Source organism: Dioscorea cayenensis, chromosome 11, assembly GCF_009730915.1.
Source record: "Dioscorea cayenensis subsp. rotundata cultivar TDr96_F1 chromosome 11, TDr96_F1_v2_PseudoChromosome.rev07_lg8_w22 25.fasta, whole genome shotgun sequence".
Lineage (NCBI taxonomy): Eukaryota > Viridiplantae > Streptophyta > Magnoliopsida > Dioscoreales > Dioscoreaceae > Dioscorea > Dioscorea cayenensis.
The window spans coordinates 21,802,503-21,820,787 of NC_052481.1; the positions used below are offsets into that span (position 1 = coordinate 21,802,503).

At 36.7% G+C, this 18,285-nt stretch overlaps 2 protein-coding genes across 2 annotated transcripts; one reads left to right on the forward strand and one right to left on the reverse strand.

The window, feature by feature from the left end:
- Positions 1-1,521: 1,521 nt before the first annotated feature.
- LOC120271781 lies at positions 1,522-15,518 on the forward strand. The gene is given in 19 exon segments (XM_039278456.1): positions 1,522-2,759; positions 3,010-3,128; positions 4,633-5,268; positions 5,361-5,510; positions 5,512-5,668; positions 6,060-6,074; positions 6,076-6,226; positions 6,605-6,704; positions 6,794-6,908; positions 9,257-9,326; positions 9,440-9,628; positions 9,843-10,022; positions 10,770-10,954; positions 11,301-11,345; positions 11,347-11,397; positions 12,595-12,640; positions 13,096-13,202; positions 13,883-13,984; positions 14,210-15,518. Coding segments are annotated over 19 exon segments (4,698 nt in total). The 5' UTR covers positions 1,522-1,655; the 3' UTR covers positions 15,386-15,518.
- A 132-nt stretch (positions 15,519-15,650) lies between these two features.
- On the reverse strand, positions 15,651-18,141 carry LOC120271984 (RING-H2 finger protein ATL73-like). Its single transcript, XM_039278679.1, has one exon. It carries the CDS (start codon positions 17,335-17,337, stop codon positions 16,738-16,740), a length of 600 nt encoding a protein of 199 aa, XP_039134613.1. The 5' UTR covers positions 17,338-18,141; the 3' UTR covers positions 15,651-16,737.
- Positions 18,142-18,285: the final 144 nt, after the last annotated feature.

An 18,285-nucleotide genomic window follows, 5' to 3' on the forward strand; every position in this document is an offset into this window, starting at 1 on the left:
CTGTTGGGATATTACAACCGCGACTAAGCCCCTAACTCTTAAAAATCAAAATTAATGAAAATTTTTAAATTATTATTTTAGTACTTTGGGACTTAATTAATATCTCAAAAGTAAGGAAGAAGAAAAGGATACGTCTACGTGGCAGGGCCACAAACCATGACGTGGACGGCATAAAAGAGATCTATCTCAACTTCTCAACTGATATTTTCACGTAATTGTTTTGATAGTCCACCCCTCTTAACTCGTATCCATACGTGTCCTCCTCAGAGTGGATTTTTATTGGTTATTTAATTTAGCGTATTACTTATGAAATTCACATTTTCTTTAGATATTTTAAAAAAAAGCTCAATTGTTTTATAGCTAAATTATTATTTTTTGACTAATAGTCGTTTGGTGGCACACCAATTACGGTAGCTTATAAATATCCTAAAAAAATCTCCTTGTCTTGTAATTTTGAAGGGTGAAACTACTATTTCTCTCCGCATGAGACAAGATCATAAATACCACATAAATAGTACTTTTCCATATATACAGTGAATAAACAGTACTGCTAAATTATTTATTTATTAATATAATGTTGTAGTCGTAAATGAGGACATCAAAAATATATATATATATATATATATATATATATATATCTATACATGAAGCCACGTAAGTGTTTGTCTTGTAAAAATATCATTGTTTAATATTAATTTCCTTCTTGAATATGCTTACTTGTTGAACAGGGGAAGTAGCTGCTTTCTTTTCTAAGCTAATCAAGCAAAACTTTAAACTAACTCTTCATTTAATAAGTTAAAGTATAATTATTTGGCACAATCAATTAAATAAAAAAATTTCTTTATAAACTTCTATTACATAAATAGTTTCATAAATTTTTTCATTATATATGTCTACTAGAAGGTTAATTATATATAGAATAAACATACATGTCTTGTCTTGAGATTAGTACATTACATTGAAATACAAGATAAATTATAATTTAAATTATAATTAATAAAATAAAAATTATTTCTAAATTTTGAAATTAATAGTTTTAAACCATCATTTTCATTATCATACTTTATTGAATTTAATATGCACTTTAAGTTTGAATCTAATAGAATATCAAAACCAATTTATATATACATTTCATGTGAGATGAAGAGGATATAATAAAAACTTTTTATCCATCAATATAAAATTTACAAAAAAAAAAAATCTAAAATTTTTATTAGACATATAAACATATTAATTATATAAATGGTTAGATATGAGAATCCCTAAATTATCAAAGAGCATATCAAAAAATTTATTATTATATCCATTTTTTTGCACACATAAACATATATTTTAGATTTTGGCCTAGATTTTAATCTCATAAAAATTCACTTATTCCCAAAAAAAAAATAAAAATAATATATATTTTTTTATTAAAAAAAAGGAGAAAAATCAACATCCAAGTGTTTCTAATGTCCTGATTTTTGCGTTCCTTCTTCTTTGTTCCCTCCGGATCCGCATTTTTCTCTCACTCGATTTTCTCGTTTTTAAATTACATCCAAAGGTTTCGTCTTTGGGATTTCTAGGGTTTCGTTTCCGCTTGCCATTCCTTTTCAATGGAGATCGGAACCTCTTAGGGTTTCCGGCTCTCGATTCTTCGAGATCCGCCGGAGATCATGGCGGATTTTCGTCACAAGCTTGGCGGCGGTGGCGGTGATGACGTAGGGCTTGAATTCAGGCGGGGGTTGGAAGAGCTTGTCCGTGGTCACCTTGATGGTTGCATGTCGGCGCTTGCTTCTTGTAGCTCTGCTGGGACGGATGAGGATGAGGAGCTCTCGTCGCCGGGGACGTCTGGGGTTGAGGCGCAAGACCCTTTGGCGAGGCGGCGACGGCGGTCGGATTTGGAAGGGGATGATCTGGCGGAGTCGTCGGCTGCGGCGCGGCGGCAGTCGAGGATCCTGAGCCGGTGGGTTGCGCGGCAGGCTGAGGAGATGATGATTACTACTATAGAGCGTCGGAATCGGGAGAATGAGCTTATGGCTCTTGCTGGTCTTCAGACTGTCTCCATGCTTGATTCTTCGTTTCTCCGTGAGCCTCGTCGGTCCACGCCTTCCTCGGGGGAGCGCCGTGCAGCGCGGCCGCCATCGATCCTACAGATGTGGAGGGACCTCGAGGACAGGAGAAGTGTTCATTCCGCTGCTAGCAACCATAACCAGCGGGAGAGAAGGACGGAGGATCCTAGGGATGGGTCTAATGCGAGTGAGAGTGATGATATTGGGTACTCCAGGTGGGGTGCTCGGGGAGAGGAGGAGGACGAGGAGGACCGGCGATCAAGCAGGGAGCAGTCTCCGGATCTCGGAGATGGGGAAAGAGAGAGGGTGCGGCAGATCGTCCGTGGGTGGATGACGGAGAGCGTGCTTGAGAACTCGGGGAACGCAGGGTCGAGGATGTCTTCGAGGGATGAGAGCCCAAGAGGAGAGTTGCTTGGGGAGACAGAGCGAGAGAGGGTGAGACTGGTGAGGGAATGGATAAGGGCCGCAGCAGGACAAGAGAGAGATGCTGCTCGTGCGGGTAGGAGGGAGGATCAAGACCGGGATGGCTCAGTCACTGATCATGAGGAGGGGCAGCCGGAGCATGTGCGGAGGGACTTGTTGAGAGTTCGTGGCCGACAAGCTAGGCTTGAGCTGATAATGAGGATGACTAGGGAGAGGCAGCAGGAACTTCAGCGCTTGCAAGAACACAGGACAGTGTCAGAGTTTGCTCATCGCAATCGCATTCAGGTTGGTTCTCTATTTTCTATCACGTCTGCAGTTCAAGGTTGGAAATTTTGCAAACATTCTGGTATCAGAATCATATCTGTATACCTTCCTTTATTACTGAATTTTCATATTAGACAGTTATTTATCTCCTTTTGTAATTGTACTTTGAAAAAGTGGAGTTCTTTTGAAAATGTGAATTTTGGTTTGAACTTCTCTTTTATGTGATCAATTAATCAATTTGGTTGTGTTGCTAACGACAATCTTCTTCCAGTCCCTGCTGAGGGGCAGATTTTTAAGGAATGGAAGGCCCACCGAGGAGGAGAGACAGCCATCTGCAGCAGCGAGGGAATTAGGTCAACTCCGGCAACGCCATCCTGTCTCAGGGTTAAGGTAGAGTCATTTTGTCTTGTTATGGATGCATCTTCTTTTTTTACATGAACACTTAGTATGGTTACATTAACTTTGTCAATTTGATTATTTGTTATAACTTAAAATTCAGTAAACAAAGTGGTTCACTCATATTCGGCTATCTATCTATCTGACCTAATGTGGTTATAGGTACTGCAAAAATTTGTCCGGTCATATTGTGCCCCATAATTATACCTTCATTTCTGCCAGTGTGGTTTACACAAGAGAACTCTATTGTTCATTATGGTCTTGCAGACACAAACGATAGCCCAAGGCTTGTTTGGCTACCTGAAATTCCTAGAGCTATTCCCTAGCTATTTCAGTAAATGAAAGAAAATTCTCCTATTGGTGTCAAGTCGAAGAAAAATACAAGCGTTCATTTTTCTGCGGAATTGTGCTTTATTTACATACTTGCCTTTTCCTTTATTTGGTAATTGGTAATTCCAATAGTCACTCCACTTTGTGGCAGCAAGGTGCTACTTTCCCAGCTGCTGCCATGACTTAAAATTATTTGCTGGTAAAACTCCATAGTACCTCTCTTTCTCTTTTGTGTAACTGCCCTCTAATCTGCCGTCACAGCTCATGGTAAAAGATGGTGGTCTGTCATGTTGTCCGGCTCCTTCATGTCCTCCTGTCACGGGCATATGTTGCCTCCTGTCCTTCTATCTCACTTGCCATAACATTGTCCAGTTATCCCAATTTCTATCAACTAAGGCCTTATAAATACAATTCTTGTAGTTGGATTACTTGTTGACAACTGAACTTGAGTTTCATTTATGTAATTCTGCCTTCTTTGTTATTTCCTTGTTTGCTGCATTTCTTTTCTAAATTGGCCAGGATGTAAAGATTTATGAGAAGATAGATTGACATTTTTTTGTATATGAATGGACACTGTAGATGTAAAGATTCTATTTTAGGCTACTTTTCCTTTTGAAATTTTCTTTTCCTGAAATCTGTTCATACCTGAGATGATTGTATACTTCTAAGATTTACTGACATGTGAAACTTATACATTCTCTCTTGTAATGTTGTTCATGTGTATGGCCATTAGTTGGCTTCCTCATCTGGTATGTTAATACTTAGAGTTCTATGGCTATTGTGTAAATTATGATTTTTTGTACCAAGTTTTCCCCAACTCTAAAATATAGGAATGCTTTCGACAGCAAACCTTATTGGCTGCAAGTGATTGGTATGAACTCCAAAGCCTTACATCAAAAATATAGGAATGCAATCAATGGTTAAATAAGTGTATACTTATCTGAATTTAGGTGAATCCAGTATTCAATAGCAGTGAAGCGGACCTCATTTGGATTTCATGCTATTTAGGAACCATTAATTTGATTTAAACTCCGGTATACATCTGGTTTGGAGTTCAACACTGCTTATTTAAAAGATGGCATTTTGTTGAGGCACTTCTGATATTATTAAGGTTCTTTTTTCATTTTTTATACTAAAAAACAGCTAATTTGTATTTTTCTGTTTTTAGGGAGGGTTTCCGTTTCAGACTGGAAAATATTGTCCGTGGTCAAGCAAGCAGCTATTCTGATGCCTCAGCTAGTCATAGCATCACAAATTCGCGTGCTAATAATGATCAGTCTCATTCAAGTATTTCATTAGATCAATCTGGTGAAAACAATGAACAATCTCAAGCTCATAATGAAAATGCTGAGCCTCCACAAATTATGGAGACTGATGCAGAAGCTGTGCTTGAAAGTAACACACTGGATAATACTGTGAACTGGCAAGATTCGGTGTCTCAGAGTGAGAATCAGCAGGAAGAAGAAGATGCAGATGATGAGCACCAAGCTTGGCAACAATCAGAAATAGGGTTCAGTGAACCACCTCGTGATGAGACTGGAGTTGAATCTGATGGGAACTGGCCAGAGAATATGGATCAGGATTGGTCCCGTGAACCAGACGATGAAGATGGAAATGGCAGCCATATGTTAGAAGTGCATGAAGAATGGCATGAGGATGAGTCTCATGGGACTGCAGAAACTTGGCAAGATGGACCTTCAGATCCGGCTAGAGGTCAACGGTCTATCCCGAGAAGAGTCAATAGATTTATTCCACCTGATGATGAGAATGTCTATAGCATGGAGCTCAGAGAGCTCCTTAGCAGGTAATAACACCTTTTATTAAAGATTTCAAGCATTTGCAACACTGATTTTCTGATTGATGATCATTTGCTAACTTAGGCTTTATATCCTGTAGGAGAAGTGTTTCTAATCTGCTTCGAAGTGGTTTCCGTCAAAGTTTAGACCAGTTGATACAGTCATATGTTCAAAGGCAAGGTCGTGCTCCCCTTGATTGGGATCTGGATGGAACATTGCCTACTCCCACTTCACCAGATGAAGATCGGGACCCAGCAGAGAGATGATACAAATCAGGATCAGCAGGACTCTCTTCCTACTCCGGCATTTGTCTTGCCCACTCCACCTGCACCACCTCGACCGCCACTATGGCATTCTGACATTCATCATAATACTTGGACTCGGCATGGCATGCCGCGTTCAGAAATTGTGAGTTATCCATTTTCCATGTCTTCACTTTTTCTAGTCTGGACACTAAGCATTCTGTTCTAAAACATGAGAGGTTTATTTATTATGAAGAATTTTGATGCGTGTTAATTATCCATGATGTTTTTTGTGCGTGTGGGGAAGTCAAAACTAGGATTGTTCTTGCTGAAATTATTTTACGACTATTGTTTGAGTGCACAGATTCAGAAATTGCTTTGATACATGTTTCCTTACTATTAATACATACATCTTATTTGTGTCTTTGTGATTAAAAACTTAAAACAGAACACTGTACTCTTTGTAGCTTCTCTTTGATGAAGTTGAGGTTAATTCATGCATCATATATACCAACACAGTTTTCTACAGAAGCTAATAATTTGTTGGTTTGGAGCAGGAGTGGGATATAGTGAAATGATTTGAGGGCTGACATGGCGAGGCTGCAGCAAGGGATGAGCCACATGCAGAGAATGCTAGAGGCATGTATGGATATGCAGCTAGAATTGCAGCGTTCTGTTAGACAGGAAGTTTCTGCAGCTTTAAATCGCTCTGATGGAGGACAAGGTCAGCTAGTACATCTTACCATCATTCATTGACTCTATTTTGCATGAATCTTTTAACTGGGGATGTGCTTCATGGTTTGATTTAATAAAATACAGCTTAATACTGAACTGCAGTTAATTTAACAATCTAACAACAGATTGAACCAAAATAGTTGTCACATTGCGTGGATAGTTGAAATCTTCTGACTTGTTAAAAAATAAGCTCATTTGCGATTAATCAAGTGATTATTGACTTTAGGATAGTCTCTAAAATAGATGTCTCCGGAGCCATGATTATCATCATAATTCATCCTTACGAGTGCTACTTACCTCATTGATTTTTATTGATTTTTTTTTTAGTTTTCTTTAATCCTCACTGATCTAGAAGAATCTGTTTCAGGATTTTGTGAAGCATCAGAGGATGGATCCAAATGGGCCCAAGTTCGAAAAGGGACTTGTTGTGTCTGCTGTGACAGCCATATTGACTCCCTTCTGTATAGGTCCGTGTATATTCACTTGATAGCATGTATGAAATGTGCATCATTCGTCACTCACCATTTTCCTTTTTCTATGTTTGATTTGCTTTCAGATGTGGGCACATGTGTACATGTTCAAGATGTGCTAATGAGTTGGTTCGAGGCGGAGGTAAGTGCCCGTTGTGCCGTGCACCCATTGTCGAAGTCATACGAGCCTACTCGATACTGTAAAAATAAAACCGATTCGTTCACCAAAAAAAGGGAATATGTCTTCTTTTTTTTTATTATTATTTTTGATCCAGGGGAATTGTTTTGAAGGTTCTTCCAGGCTGTATCTATAGCTCATTGTTTCATTGTCTCTATTGTACTCCTTGTTCTTTTGAAACATTGAACTGCTTTCAGGGCAAATGACACATCTCACTTTCTTTCTATTTTGTTCTTCTGTCAAAATTCTTTGCTTTATCTTTAATCTAATTGTAACAGTGCCAGTTAAAAGTATACTATGTGGAAAGTTTATGGGTATGATGAAAGTTGTTTTTTTTTAATGATATTTAACTAATTTAATCATGGTTAATGTTTTCAATTTTATCATCTCAGTTACTCCTTAAAAAGATACATCATTTGAGTTGTTGAAGTGATTCTAATTGATCTCAATCACCAACTTGATTGAGGAAAGAGCTATAACCAAGCACACTGAAATATCATTATAAAATATAATATAATTTTGTTGATTTTTAAATAAATATTTTCATATTTATATTCACTCAATTATTCAGTTGGCTTGATTTCTATTTTTGTTATGTTAACAAATATATATATATATATTTTAAAGTTTGATTATTATGAAATATGATTTAAAAATTTTATAAAAAAATCCAAATTCTAAAATAATTACAGATCTTCAAGAACACGTGTTCGATTGTGGGTTCGAAAAGGTCATGAAGAGACATCATTCTCTTTCTACATAAATCTCATCTCTCGTCTTCTCCGATGACATCGCTCGGAACAGTATCTGCTCATCGGCGCTTCTCTTCTCTCTGTTTCCGGCTCGCGGCGCAGGTTTTCACCCCTCCTCTCCCCTTCCGGAATCCCTCCATATTTACTGCTTCTTTTACTTTTGAATCTTTGCTTCTTGGCCATCCGGTTTCTAGGGTTTCTGTGGGAGAAGTTTTGTTTAGTTTTTGGTTTTCTTGGTTGCTTTCTTGAAATTCATGTGTGTTTTGCGATATTCGTGAATCTTTTCTTTATGGATGCTTTTTGTGATTTGAAACAAGGGCTGATTTCTGCTTTCTTTATTGGAGGATATCGCACTTATAATGTTAGGGATCATCTGTAGTGATTTCGCTTCTTTCCGTTTTCTAGGGTTTGCTATCGGTTTGTGCTGAATCCTTTGGGTGAAGATGCCTTCTTTAGCTCTGATTTGAAGCAAATTCTGATTTTTGACGTTCTTGAATCTTGAATGTTATCGGGCTTCCAAATTTTGGAGATCACATCTGATGGTTTGGATTATGAACTTGGGAAAGTGTTGCAATTCTTTGAGGAGAAAAAACGAAAAATATTTATCCGTTCTCTTTTTTATTGCTCAGCCTGTTTTGCGTGATTGTTTGTTTCTCTGTAATTTCAACTTGTCCACTATTATTCCGAAACAATTTCTATTAAAACTGATTCTGAGTGATTTGTTTAAGCTATGTAACTTTTATTGTGCTGTAGGGTTGCTGTTCTAAGATGCTTAGATACCCTACTTATTAAAGCAATGAAATAAGGGCTTTGTAACTCATCCTTTAGTCGTTTGGCTGATCTATTATATATGTATATATAGAGGCAGAGAGTTCAGTAGCTAAAGGCTTGCTGCTTTCCGGTTTGCCGGGGTTAGAACATGAAGTTAAATCAGAAAGGTACTGTTCTCATTGTCTCATTTTGAATATTTTCATTTATATACCTTGAGAATACTAGATTTTATTCTATTTGTACTCCCTCCATTCTTTTTTAGTTGTCACATTTAACTAATTCACATCCATTAAAGAAAAGTTGGTTAAAATTAGTTGATTATCTATATTTTATAAAAAAATCCATTACTTTCTAAAATTACCCCTATTTAAAATCCCATTAGTGGAGAATATAATTTAATGTTTAGTTGATTTTGTTTTATTGAAAAGGGTAAATTTAGAAAAAAATTTTAATGCTGCACAAAGTTTCTAATGTGACAAGTAAAAAGGAACAGAGAAGAGCTCCAAAACGTGACAACTAAAAAGGAACGGAGGGAGTATGGGTGTATTCTAAGTCACCTTCTGCAATGCAAGACATGATGAAGTTATTTCTTTCAGTATTTTTGGCATTAAGAAAGTAAGAAACATGTGGTGATTTAGTTTGTGTTGTCAATTATAAAGCTGTAGTTGCAATGACGGCAAAGTTTTGACTGGAGTGATTAGATTAGCATAAAAATTGGTAATGATGAGTGTAGATGCATCCTTTGCTGACTTGTGTGTCTATCCTCCTTTCTTCCCATAAATATCACAAAGAATCAAAATATTTTAACATGTGCTGCTTCTGTGCATTATTTAGCTTGCTGGTCTTAGCTTTTGACCTTCATTTGCTGTTCATTGATGTGGACTGGATTTATAATTACTGTTGGAAAAGCTTACCCTAGTAATTTGGATAGTTAGAACTTTTATTATAAAACCTTTATTAACTGCTTCTTTGTCTGCTTTGCTTCTTCCTTGCTTTTTTTTTCTTCTTATTTTGTTCTTGACATCTTGTAGAGCTGCGCAAGCGAGCCACAAATCTTGAGCTGAAGGAACAGAAAAAGTTTCATGGTAATCCAGAAGCAATGTCTGTCCTTGAGGCATTGCTGCTTGATGTTTATGCTACCCTACGTCCAGAACCAAGGGATTATGAGTTGCGTAAACGCTTGGTACAAGTATTTAATATAATGGTGAAGGACATCTTTGGTAATTTTATTTTGTTTGTTACCCCCTTTATCTTTTATTGAAAATAACAGGAAGAATGTTACATGTATAGGCTAGATAATGTACATGCCAACTTCTGATATCTTTGAGATGCCTAGATTAGTGATTGTAATTAACCTTTATCTGTCTTCTATTTGTATTGTTATATATGTATATCGAAGGTAAACAAACTTATATCAATTTTATCTTTCCTCAGGGAGTAGTAATGGGTATCCTACCATAGAGGCATTTGGGTCATTCACGATGGACCTATTTACTAACACCAGTGATCTCGATCTGTCTCTTAATTTTAGTGGTGAGAAGGCATTCACATTTCCTCGTGAAAGGAAGATTTCTGTTCTGATGAAGTTTGCTGATGCTCTGTACTCTTTCCAAAGTAAAGTTCAAATGCAAAGTTTGTGAATGATTCTTGTTTACATCTTTTATTATTTATATATCCTGTGATGACGTTGGCTGAAGTATCTATGGTTGATAATAGAAGTAGTTTTTTGAGAAAAATAATAATAAACTGCTAGTATTTCATAAGAGTAGCACTATTATGCTTTTCTAAACAAATCTTTTATTACTTTTCTTTGATACAAATGAAAAATTCCATTTGTTGGATAAGAAGCAAAGCAGATTGCCTCATTAGAATGAAGTAAATGTTTCTTTTTATTATCTCTCAAATAATCAAATATTGCTGAGAGCAACTTAATTTTATATGGTAAATTAGTTGCCATGAAATTAAGGCACTGTGGCATATTTACATATGTGCCTGTTAGTTTTTATCTTCAGATTGGGATCTTGGCTTTCTTGATCGCCACCATATAAGAAGAATTGTTTTTATTTGGAACATGCGTGCATATATTGACACATGCAGGACTTGAATCAACTAACTTTCATTTGTTCTGCTGGGTTAATGTATCTGCCCCCATTTGATATAATATTCATAAAAGTATTTGTGCTTAATCACTTCTGATTTTGTTTATGTTCTACTATTATGTTGTCATCTTGTTTCATTGTGTCTTGGTATTCTTGTTGGGCTAACTTTCCTATTAAGTCTGCCCCTTCATGTGTTTCCTGATAATGGTATTGGCTGAAGGTTAATTTTTGTATGCTGTGTTTTTATGTTGCAAATGCACAGATAAAGGGCATGTTTCTGGGGTCTTCCCCATCATGAGAGCAAGAGTGCCGGTAGTGAAATTTGTGGACTGTGGAACAGGAATTGAGTGTGATATTTCAGTTGAAAACGAGGATGGTATTTCAAGATCATCAATTTTTGCAATTGTTTCTTCAATTGATGAAAGGTTTCGTATTTTAAGTCATCTGGTAGTACAAACTCTCACTTGTCTGATCAAATTTTTTGTCAGCCATTTGTTGATTGTCTTGTGAAGTTTTACGTAGTTTTATGAATATGGTAAATTGTAGCTGAGGGAAGACTTCCAGACAGTAATGATCACGCAAATCTAAAAAAATATTTTCAATCTTCTGCTTTTATTCTCTCTCACACACACACAATGCTGTTGTAATCACTTCCCTTTTTTGGGATGTTGATCATTGTCAAATTTCTGTATTACTTGTGTTATTGGTTTTCTTCTTTTGCCAAAGACCATCTTTTTGACTGATTTCAAGAAATCTCTGGTTAACTTTCCTTTTTTTCCCCATTATTCTGTAGATTAAGTTTTGGGCTAAGGTTCATGACATCAACAGTGCGAAAAGATCACACTTTGAGCTCATTAACCATTATATCCTTAGTTGCTTTCCATTTACAGGTATGTGAACATACTAAATTTGTCATATGTTTTAATTTTTTAAGAAAATAAGTATAAGATATTAGTAGTGTGTTTTGCGTGCCTGGTTAATATAGGCTTGAGAATAAATTGGTTGAAATTCTTAAGTGTGTACATAAAGAGCAGGAGAAAGAAGAAGCCTGATGGGTGTCAAAACCTGACGTTGAGCACACCATCATACGCCAGTCAATTTAAATTTGAGTTTCTTTATACTATTCAACAGGCCGCTTACAAAATAGACGGTAAACCAAATGTCAGGGGAAATTTTTCGTATCTTATTTGAGAACCACAATGAAGGAGACCGTGTCACACCTAACTTTTATTTTAGTACATGATATTTTAGGAGGTCGCAAATCTTCTGGGTTTTGTGTTACATATAATTGAAGTCACATTTGAAATTCATTTCATGATAATTTTGTATTTGGTTGGAAAGATCTGCAAATATGGATTTATTGGTTTTATGCTTGATTAAGAGCGGGGATCAAATGCAATTAAGAAAGTTGAGATGGAAAATGGAATCAAAATTTGGAAATCAGGATTTTGAAGGTTATTTGGTATTTTCAAATAACTTGCGATAATGAAATACATGGTAACAAATTTGAATTTTATGACAGTTGCCTTATTTGAGAATTTAGATAAACAAATAATGACAATAAAACATGCCGAATTGAATTTCAAATTAATTCAAAATAACTGCATGAGCTGCATGCATCATTCATCATGATAGTTGTTGTTGGAGGCTTACAGTATGTGCTTGTTGCTAATGTTTTTGTTGGTTGGAGTGCTGGCAAAAACCATACTCATGAGTTAACAGTTAACTTATTTACCTAATGCAAATTAAGTTAATATATTTTTGAGTGAACACATGACCTTTTCTAGATTAAGTTAATAGATTTTTGAGTGAACACATGACCTATATATTAAACCTTTTGGCGTGCCTAAATTCATGCTCTATCTGATAATCATAATGTTTCAGTTCATTGGCTTGATGTGATGTGCTTATTGCAAATTATATGTTGATTTGGTTATTATATATTACATCTATAGACCTGTCGTGTTTTACGTGAATATTAAGATTTAATGATGATCTTTCCTCTTTGGTCGCAATAGGAATTAAAATCCATGTACAACTTTTCATATTTGCTAACTTGCTCTGTGTTTCTTTTTTGCACAGCGCAGACCAGAGATCCTCCGATATTACCTCCTTTTTCTACCTTGTTTAAAGGTCTGTATTCCTTAGTAGAAAAAAAGAATCATTTCAGTTCATAAAAAAGTCAATATAATTAGGATGATGGCCATATCATTAGCTTATGGTGGTGGTGGTTATGGCACTAGCATTAAGATTTCAATTAGTTCTCATGATTTTAGTAGTGAAATGGTTGATATGGCTTCTTTAATGAGATCTTATGAGGCAAAGAGCGTTCAACCAGCATAGACGTACTTGCTTTGGAAATGAAAAATGCTTTATTCTTCTATGTGAAAGCTACAAATTTTTGAAATGTTTCACGTTATTTGTAATGTGACTGTAAAATTTCAGCCATATCTCAAATTTTCAGTTTAATCTTTTCACAATAATAGTATATCCTTTTCCTTTCTGATCATTGCCCTCTTTAATTGTGTTGCATAATTTCATTATCTTTTTTTCCTTTTTTGACCATTTGACACCTACTTCCTTTTCAGATGGAACTGACATCGCAAAAGTGCAGAATGTTGCCTTTGGTCTCAAAAGCTTTGGCCGAAGAAATAAAGAATCTGTAGCTGGACTCTTTGTTTCTTTGTTGAATAAGGTATTGTCATTTTCTTTAGGTTTAGAGCCACTGGTGGCCCTTGAAATGGGGTTCATTTCGAGTTGGCCCCTCATATAATGTTCTTTTTGGCCCCCTAAATTGGATGAATTTATTTGTTTTAGTGCTTCTGTCTAACATGGAGTCACAATAATGTGCATTGTGTTTGACCCATCAGCCACCAAGTTGGCTTAAGAGGCCTAAATGAACAAATATGTCTAATTGAGGAGCAAAATGAACATGTTTTTACTGGAGGGACCAAAATGAGCAATGACCGCAGTTTTCAGGGGCCACTGGTGGCTTCAAACCTTTACTTATTTGCTCAAAATGCTGGGGTATGAGAAAAAGGACAAGTAAATGAATTGAACCAAGATGCGTCAGGCTACTTTGTCATGGCATCTGACATGGTTGCACATGTGGACCATTTATGGATGCAGTGTGAGTAGACATGGCTGATGCCATTGGACAAGGGGCTAAAATGAACATTTATTTAGTTGAGGGGTGAAAGCAAACAATGTCCCTGACTTTAAGGGGCCATTTGCAGCTTTTAACCCTATTCATTAGGACATAGCTAGTATGACTTGCAAAAGACATTTGGTATGGAACTGTAAGATGAAAAGTTTCCATAGTCAAGATATATAATCGCTAAGTTTGTTTTTCTTGTTTTGTTATTTTGTTTCTAGCTGTCAGCTGTTGAGAGTTTATGGCGGCATGGCCTATGTGTTAGTGTTTATGAGGGGTCATGGATCTCGAAGGCATGGAAACCTGGTGTTGGCAATATGAATGTAAGCCTGTGAAACTCAGAATTCTTTGAGATTTATGTGAACTGTTTGCTTGACTAGTTCTCCAGTAGATATCCAAAACCTGGGCATGCCTAGGAAACTGTGCTTTATCTCGCTTTGTTTACTAATTACCAGAAATTGGCTCTAGAAAGCTCTGAGCAAATCATTTGGCATCATTTACTTTCCAGACTTTGGGAAGAGTAAAATTTTTTTATTATTGTTGTTTAGGTTGAGGACTATCTGGATCGATCTGAAAATTTCGCAAGGGTGGTGAGGAAAAATGAGATGCGTAAGATTTATACATGCATCCGTGGTACTATTGATAACTTGTCAGCATTCATGAATGGTCAATGTGACGCCTCTATGCTAAGGAAATGCCTTTTTGAATCCATTCCTTTGCAAAAGCCACTCAACCAGCTAGCCAATGGAGAGAAGGACCTCAAGAGAAAATATCCTTTCCATGGTTCAGCCGCTCCTCTGTCTGAGGATACCTTTATTAAAAGGAGACGATTTGTCAAAGCTGGTGGAGAAGGGAGACAGTTTATTGCAGCTGGTGGAGAACATTCTGGTCTTTATGAACCACTAAGTACTTCTTTTCCATGTCTCCCCATTCCTCAACAAATGCCTGCCAATTCTTCAAGGTATATTCAAGGAAGGCATCCTCTGGAGCCTCCCGTGACCCCTTCTCAGTGGGCTTCTCAAATAGGTTATCATGCAGAACATCACAGCCATCATCCATTCACTCAGTTAAGTTATCAATCGGCAAATGTCTCACTACCTCTTGTTCTGAGTCTGTTACAGTATTATGAATCAACAAATAACAGACATGATCACCAAATTGCAGCTGGTGGGGAACATTCTGGTCTTTATGAACCACTAAGTACTTCTTTTCCATGTCTCCCCATTCCTCAACAAATGCCTGCCAATTCTTCTAGGTATATTCAAGGAAGGCATCCTCTGGAGCCTCCCGTGACCCCTTCTCAGTGGGCTTCTCAAATAGGTTATCATGCAGAACATCACAGCCATCATCCATTCACTCAGTTAAGTTATCAATCGGCAAATGTCTCACTACCTCTTGTTCTGAGTCTGTTGCAGTATTATGAATCAACAAATAACAGACATGATCACCAAATTGCAGCTGGTGGAGAACATTCTGGTCTTTATGAACCACTAAGTACTTCTTTAGGTTATCATGCAGAACATCACAGCCATCATCCATTCACTCAGTTAAGTTATCAATCGGCAAATGTCTCACTACCTCTTGTTCTGAGTCTGTTGCAGTATTATGAATCAACAAATAACAGACATGATCACCATTTGACCCTACATAGACCTTGGGACAAGAGGCCTACAATTCCTTTGCCTGGATACTGTAACCAAGACATCAGGCATCCCTCCTATTGATCTTCCTTCCTAGCTCCATGGTTTTTCAGGCCTTGAATTATTTCGTTTGTATCAAAAATCAGCTATCACCTTTTCTTTTCGGCAAGAATTTTGCTTAATTTGGGATCATCTTATATTGGCAAGGCAGTGAAGAACTAGAATAGTGTGCTGTTGCACACTTTACCTAAAGGTTACTTCTGGGTCTTCAACTGTTGATATTCTGTGCATTTGATTTCTTATTGGGAGATATCGTAGGAACTTGTCTCATGTGCACCAATTTGTGGGGTTTTTTTTTTGGAGTTGTTTATTTACATCTTGTTGGATTCTGATGCAGCCTTTATTTTCTTTTGGTACTAAATTGACAAGGTTATATTAAATTTTAATTGGATTACCTTATTGTAAGCTTGAGCTTGATTCAAATAGTATAATTAGCAACATATAGACTTGTGAAAGGCATCATTTAAAAATGTGGCTAGTTGGTGTCAGTCTCTTTCATTTTCCATATTGTGGTCCAAATGTGTACGTTGACTTTATTTCTTATTTATATCAATGTATATACTAGAAATTGGTTGGGTGCATTTGATACTTGTGAGTTGTGTCTTTTAGATTCTTGGCTGCACAAGAGTCTTCTTGTTGCGTATTTATAGCTAATGAGTAGTTGGTGCTGATGTTAATGTCTCATACTATGGTTCTTCTCCACTTGTTAAAATTGTGAGATCACTCTTCATTATTTTGAAAGTTCAGGAGACGCAGGTATAAATTATTCACCACTTGGTCTTTGTCAACCCAGGTATGATTATTTTTTCTTCTTTATGGATTTCTTGGTATTTTAATTAATGATGTTTTCAGCAGTAGATATTTCACAACTGTTTCTTATCAGGAGTTTTAAGCCTCTTGTGTTGTTCATTAGATTGGCCAGAGAATCTCGTCATTGAGTCCGCCTTTACTTCTTTTGACAAATTTGTTCCTCAGATATTAATGTTGGTTGCTATCCTGTTTAGCTATAGAGTTTTGTCATTTATACCCTTACAAACCATATAATTATTATGAATCAAATCCTTGCAAGAATTGTAAAAATTGCTTTTGTACCCCTTTAGAAATAAAATTCTTGTCATTTAACCTTTGCAAAACATATTATGCCATTAATGTTTACATATATGCACCTTCGAATGTTTCCACCTGTAAGAATCTTAGTTTTACGTGGGTATACAGTCATGAATTTCACAGGAAATATTTGCAAATATAAGGTTGTGTTCAAATGTCAAAATTTCCACTTTTAACTGGTTACAGAGAGGTCGTTCATGGGAGCATGCAAAGCTTGCTCTGAGTATAATCTATAAATAGTTCTTGATTTCGTACACAAAACCTCTACTTTACACCATAACACATGCACGTCTGGAAGAACCATCTGAAGGATGTTGCTGAATGTTCTGCTGTAGTTCCAGGGAGCTTCTTAACTTCAGCATCTCCATGAAATGCATTAGAATAGAACCAGAAGTAGATGGGCATGCTGAACTTGCATCACCACCACCACCACTAACACCATCACCCTCAGGCACAACTAGAGAATCAGACATGGTTATTTCACACCGACAAAATGGGCAAGTCGAATGGAATGCTAACCAGGTATCTATGCACAAGACATGGAAGATATGGTGACAATCCGGCAACACCTTGATCGGCTCCCCTTCTTCCAGTTCTCCCAGACACACTGGACAATCATTCTGGCTCAACCACAATGACTTCTCTTTCTTTGTGTAAGCATGGACAGGTATGGCGTCTACCACCTTCTTCTCCACTCCGCCAGCGATGGCAGCCTGAGATGTCTCCCTCCTATCTCCGGAGCAGAGCCTGACTATCATGGAATGCAGAGCCAGCAGTGCTAATACTACAGAAGCTATGATGCACAGAGCTATAACCAGAGGCATGTAAATGAGGCTTGGTGATGCGGCCGGTGGCTCAGCTGAAGCCATAATTGAAGTAAACTCCCTCTCTATATTTCTCGTATTTAAGTCAGAGAACAACTAACTTGGTGGCAACAGATTTTGTAGGCGAAGAATGGTTTAATTGGCTGCTCGATTTGTTTGGTTTAGGGGTAGATGATGTGTTCTGGACTTGTGCGGAGAAGGTGGTTGTGTTGGGTGAGTAGGTTCCCACAATGGACTTGTTTGCATATATGTTTTTTTAATCTCTCTATAGATTATGAGCATGATAACAGAGAAGAAGAATATATAAATCTTAGATATTTATCACCTGAAGTATGGATCAAGAGTACTCTCTCTTTGATTGTGATTGAGAAAAGATGTACTTTGGTTTTTTGTTTATTAATTATCCACAGGGAAATATCTTCTTATGGCGCATCATTCAGAATCCCACTTGCACTGGTCCAGGCTCACCAGGCTCCATCATGCTGCTTAAGAAATGAAAATACAGGTATATTGCATTATTCTTATATGGTTTTTGTTTCGTTTTTCAACATCAAATGGACTAGTGTTTATCTTAATATCATATATAAAATTGAACACTTTTCCCTATCTGTTTGGTGGTTGAAAAGGATGTGTATTTTTAAGCATATATAGAGATTTATCTTTGATGATTGAGCCTGGTCAGTGTAGTAACTTAGGTTTGTTGGAATTCATTTGATAATGGTGTCATTGTTAGTGAATTGAAATTATCAAGAGATGGGTTCTCCATTTCTTTGGTGGTTTATGTAAAAATTTTTAATGTTTTAGTTGTGTATGATGACTGGGTCTGTATTTGTTGGTTAAAAGGGACAAAACCAACTGAATCAGCTTTTGAATTATATTAACAAAAAAAAAAACTGAATAAAAAATTTATGGTTTTGTAAAATTTTGGTTATGTGATTTGGTTTGTATATATATATATATATACAGCTGAACTGACGTAAGTAATTATGTTAG

Excerpts from the sequence above, each read along its gene's own strand:
- LOC120271984 (XM_039278679.1), bottom strand. The coding sequence starts at position 17,337 with ATGGCTTCAGCTGAGCCACCGGCCGCATCACCAAGCCTCATTTACATG.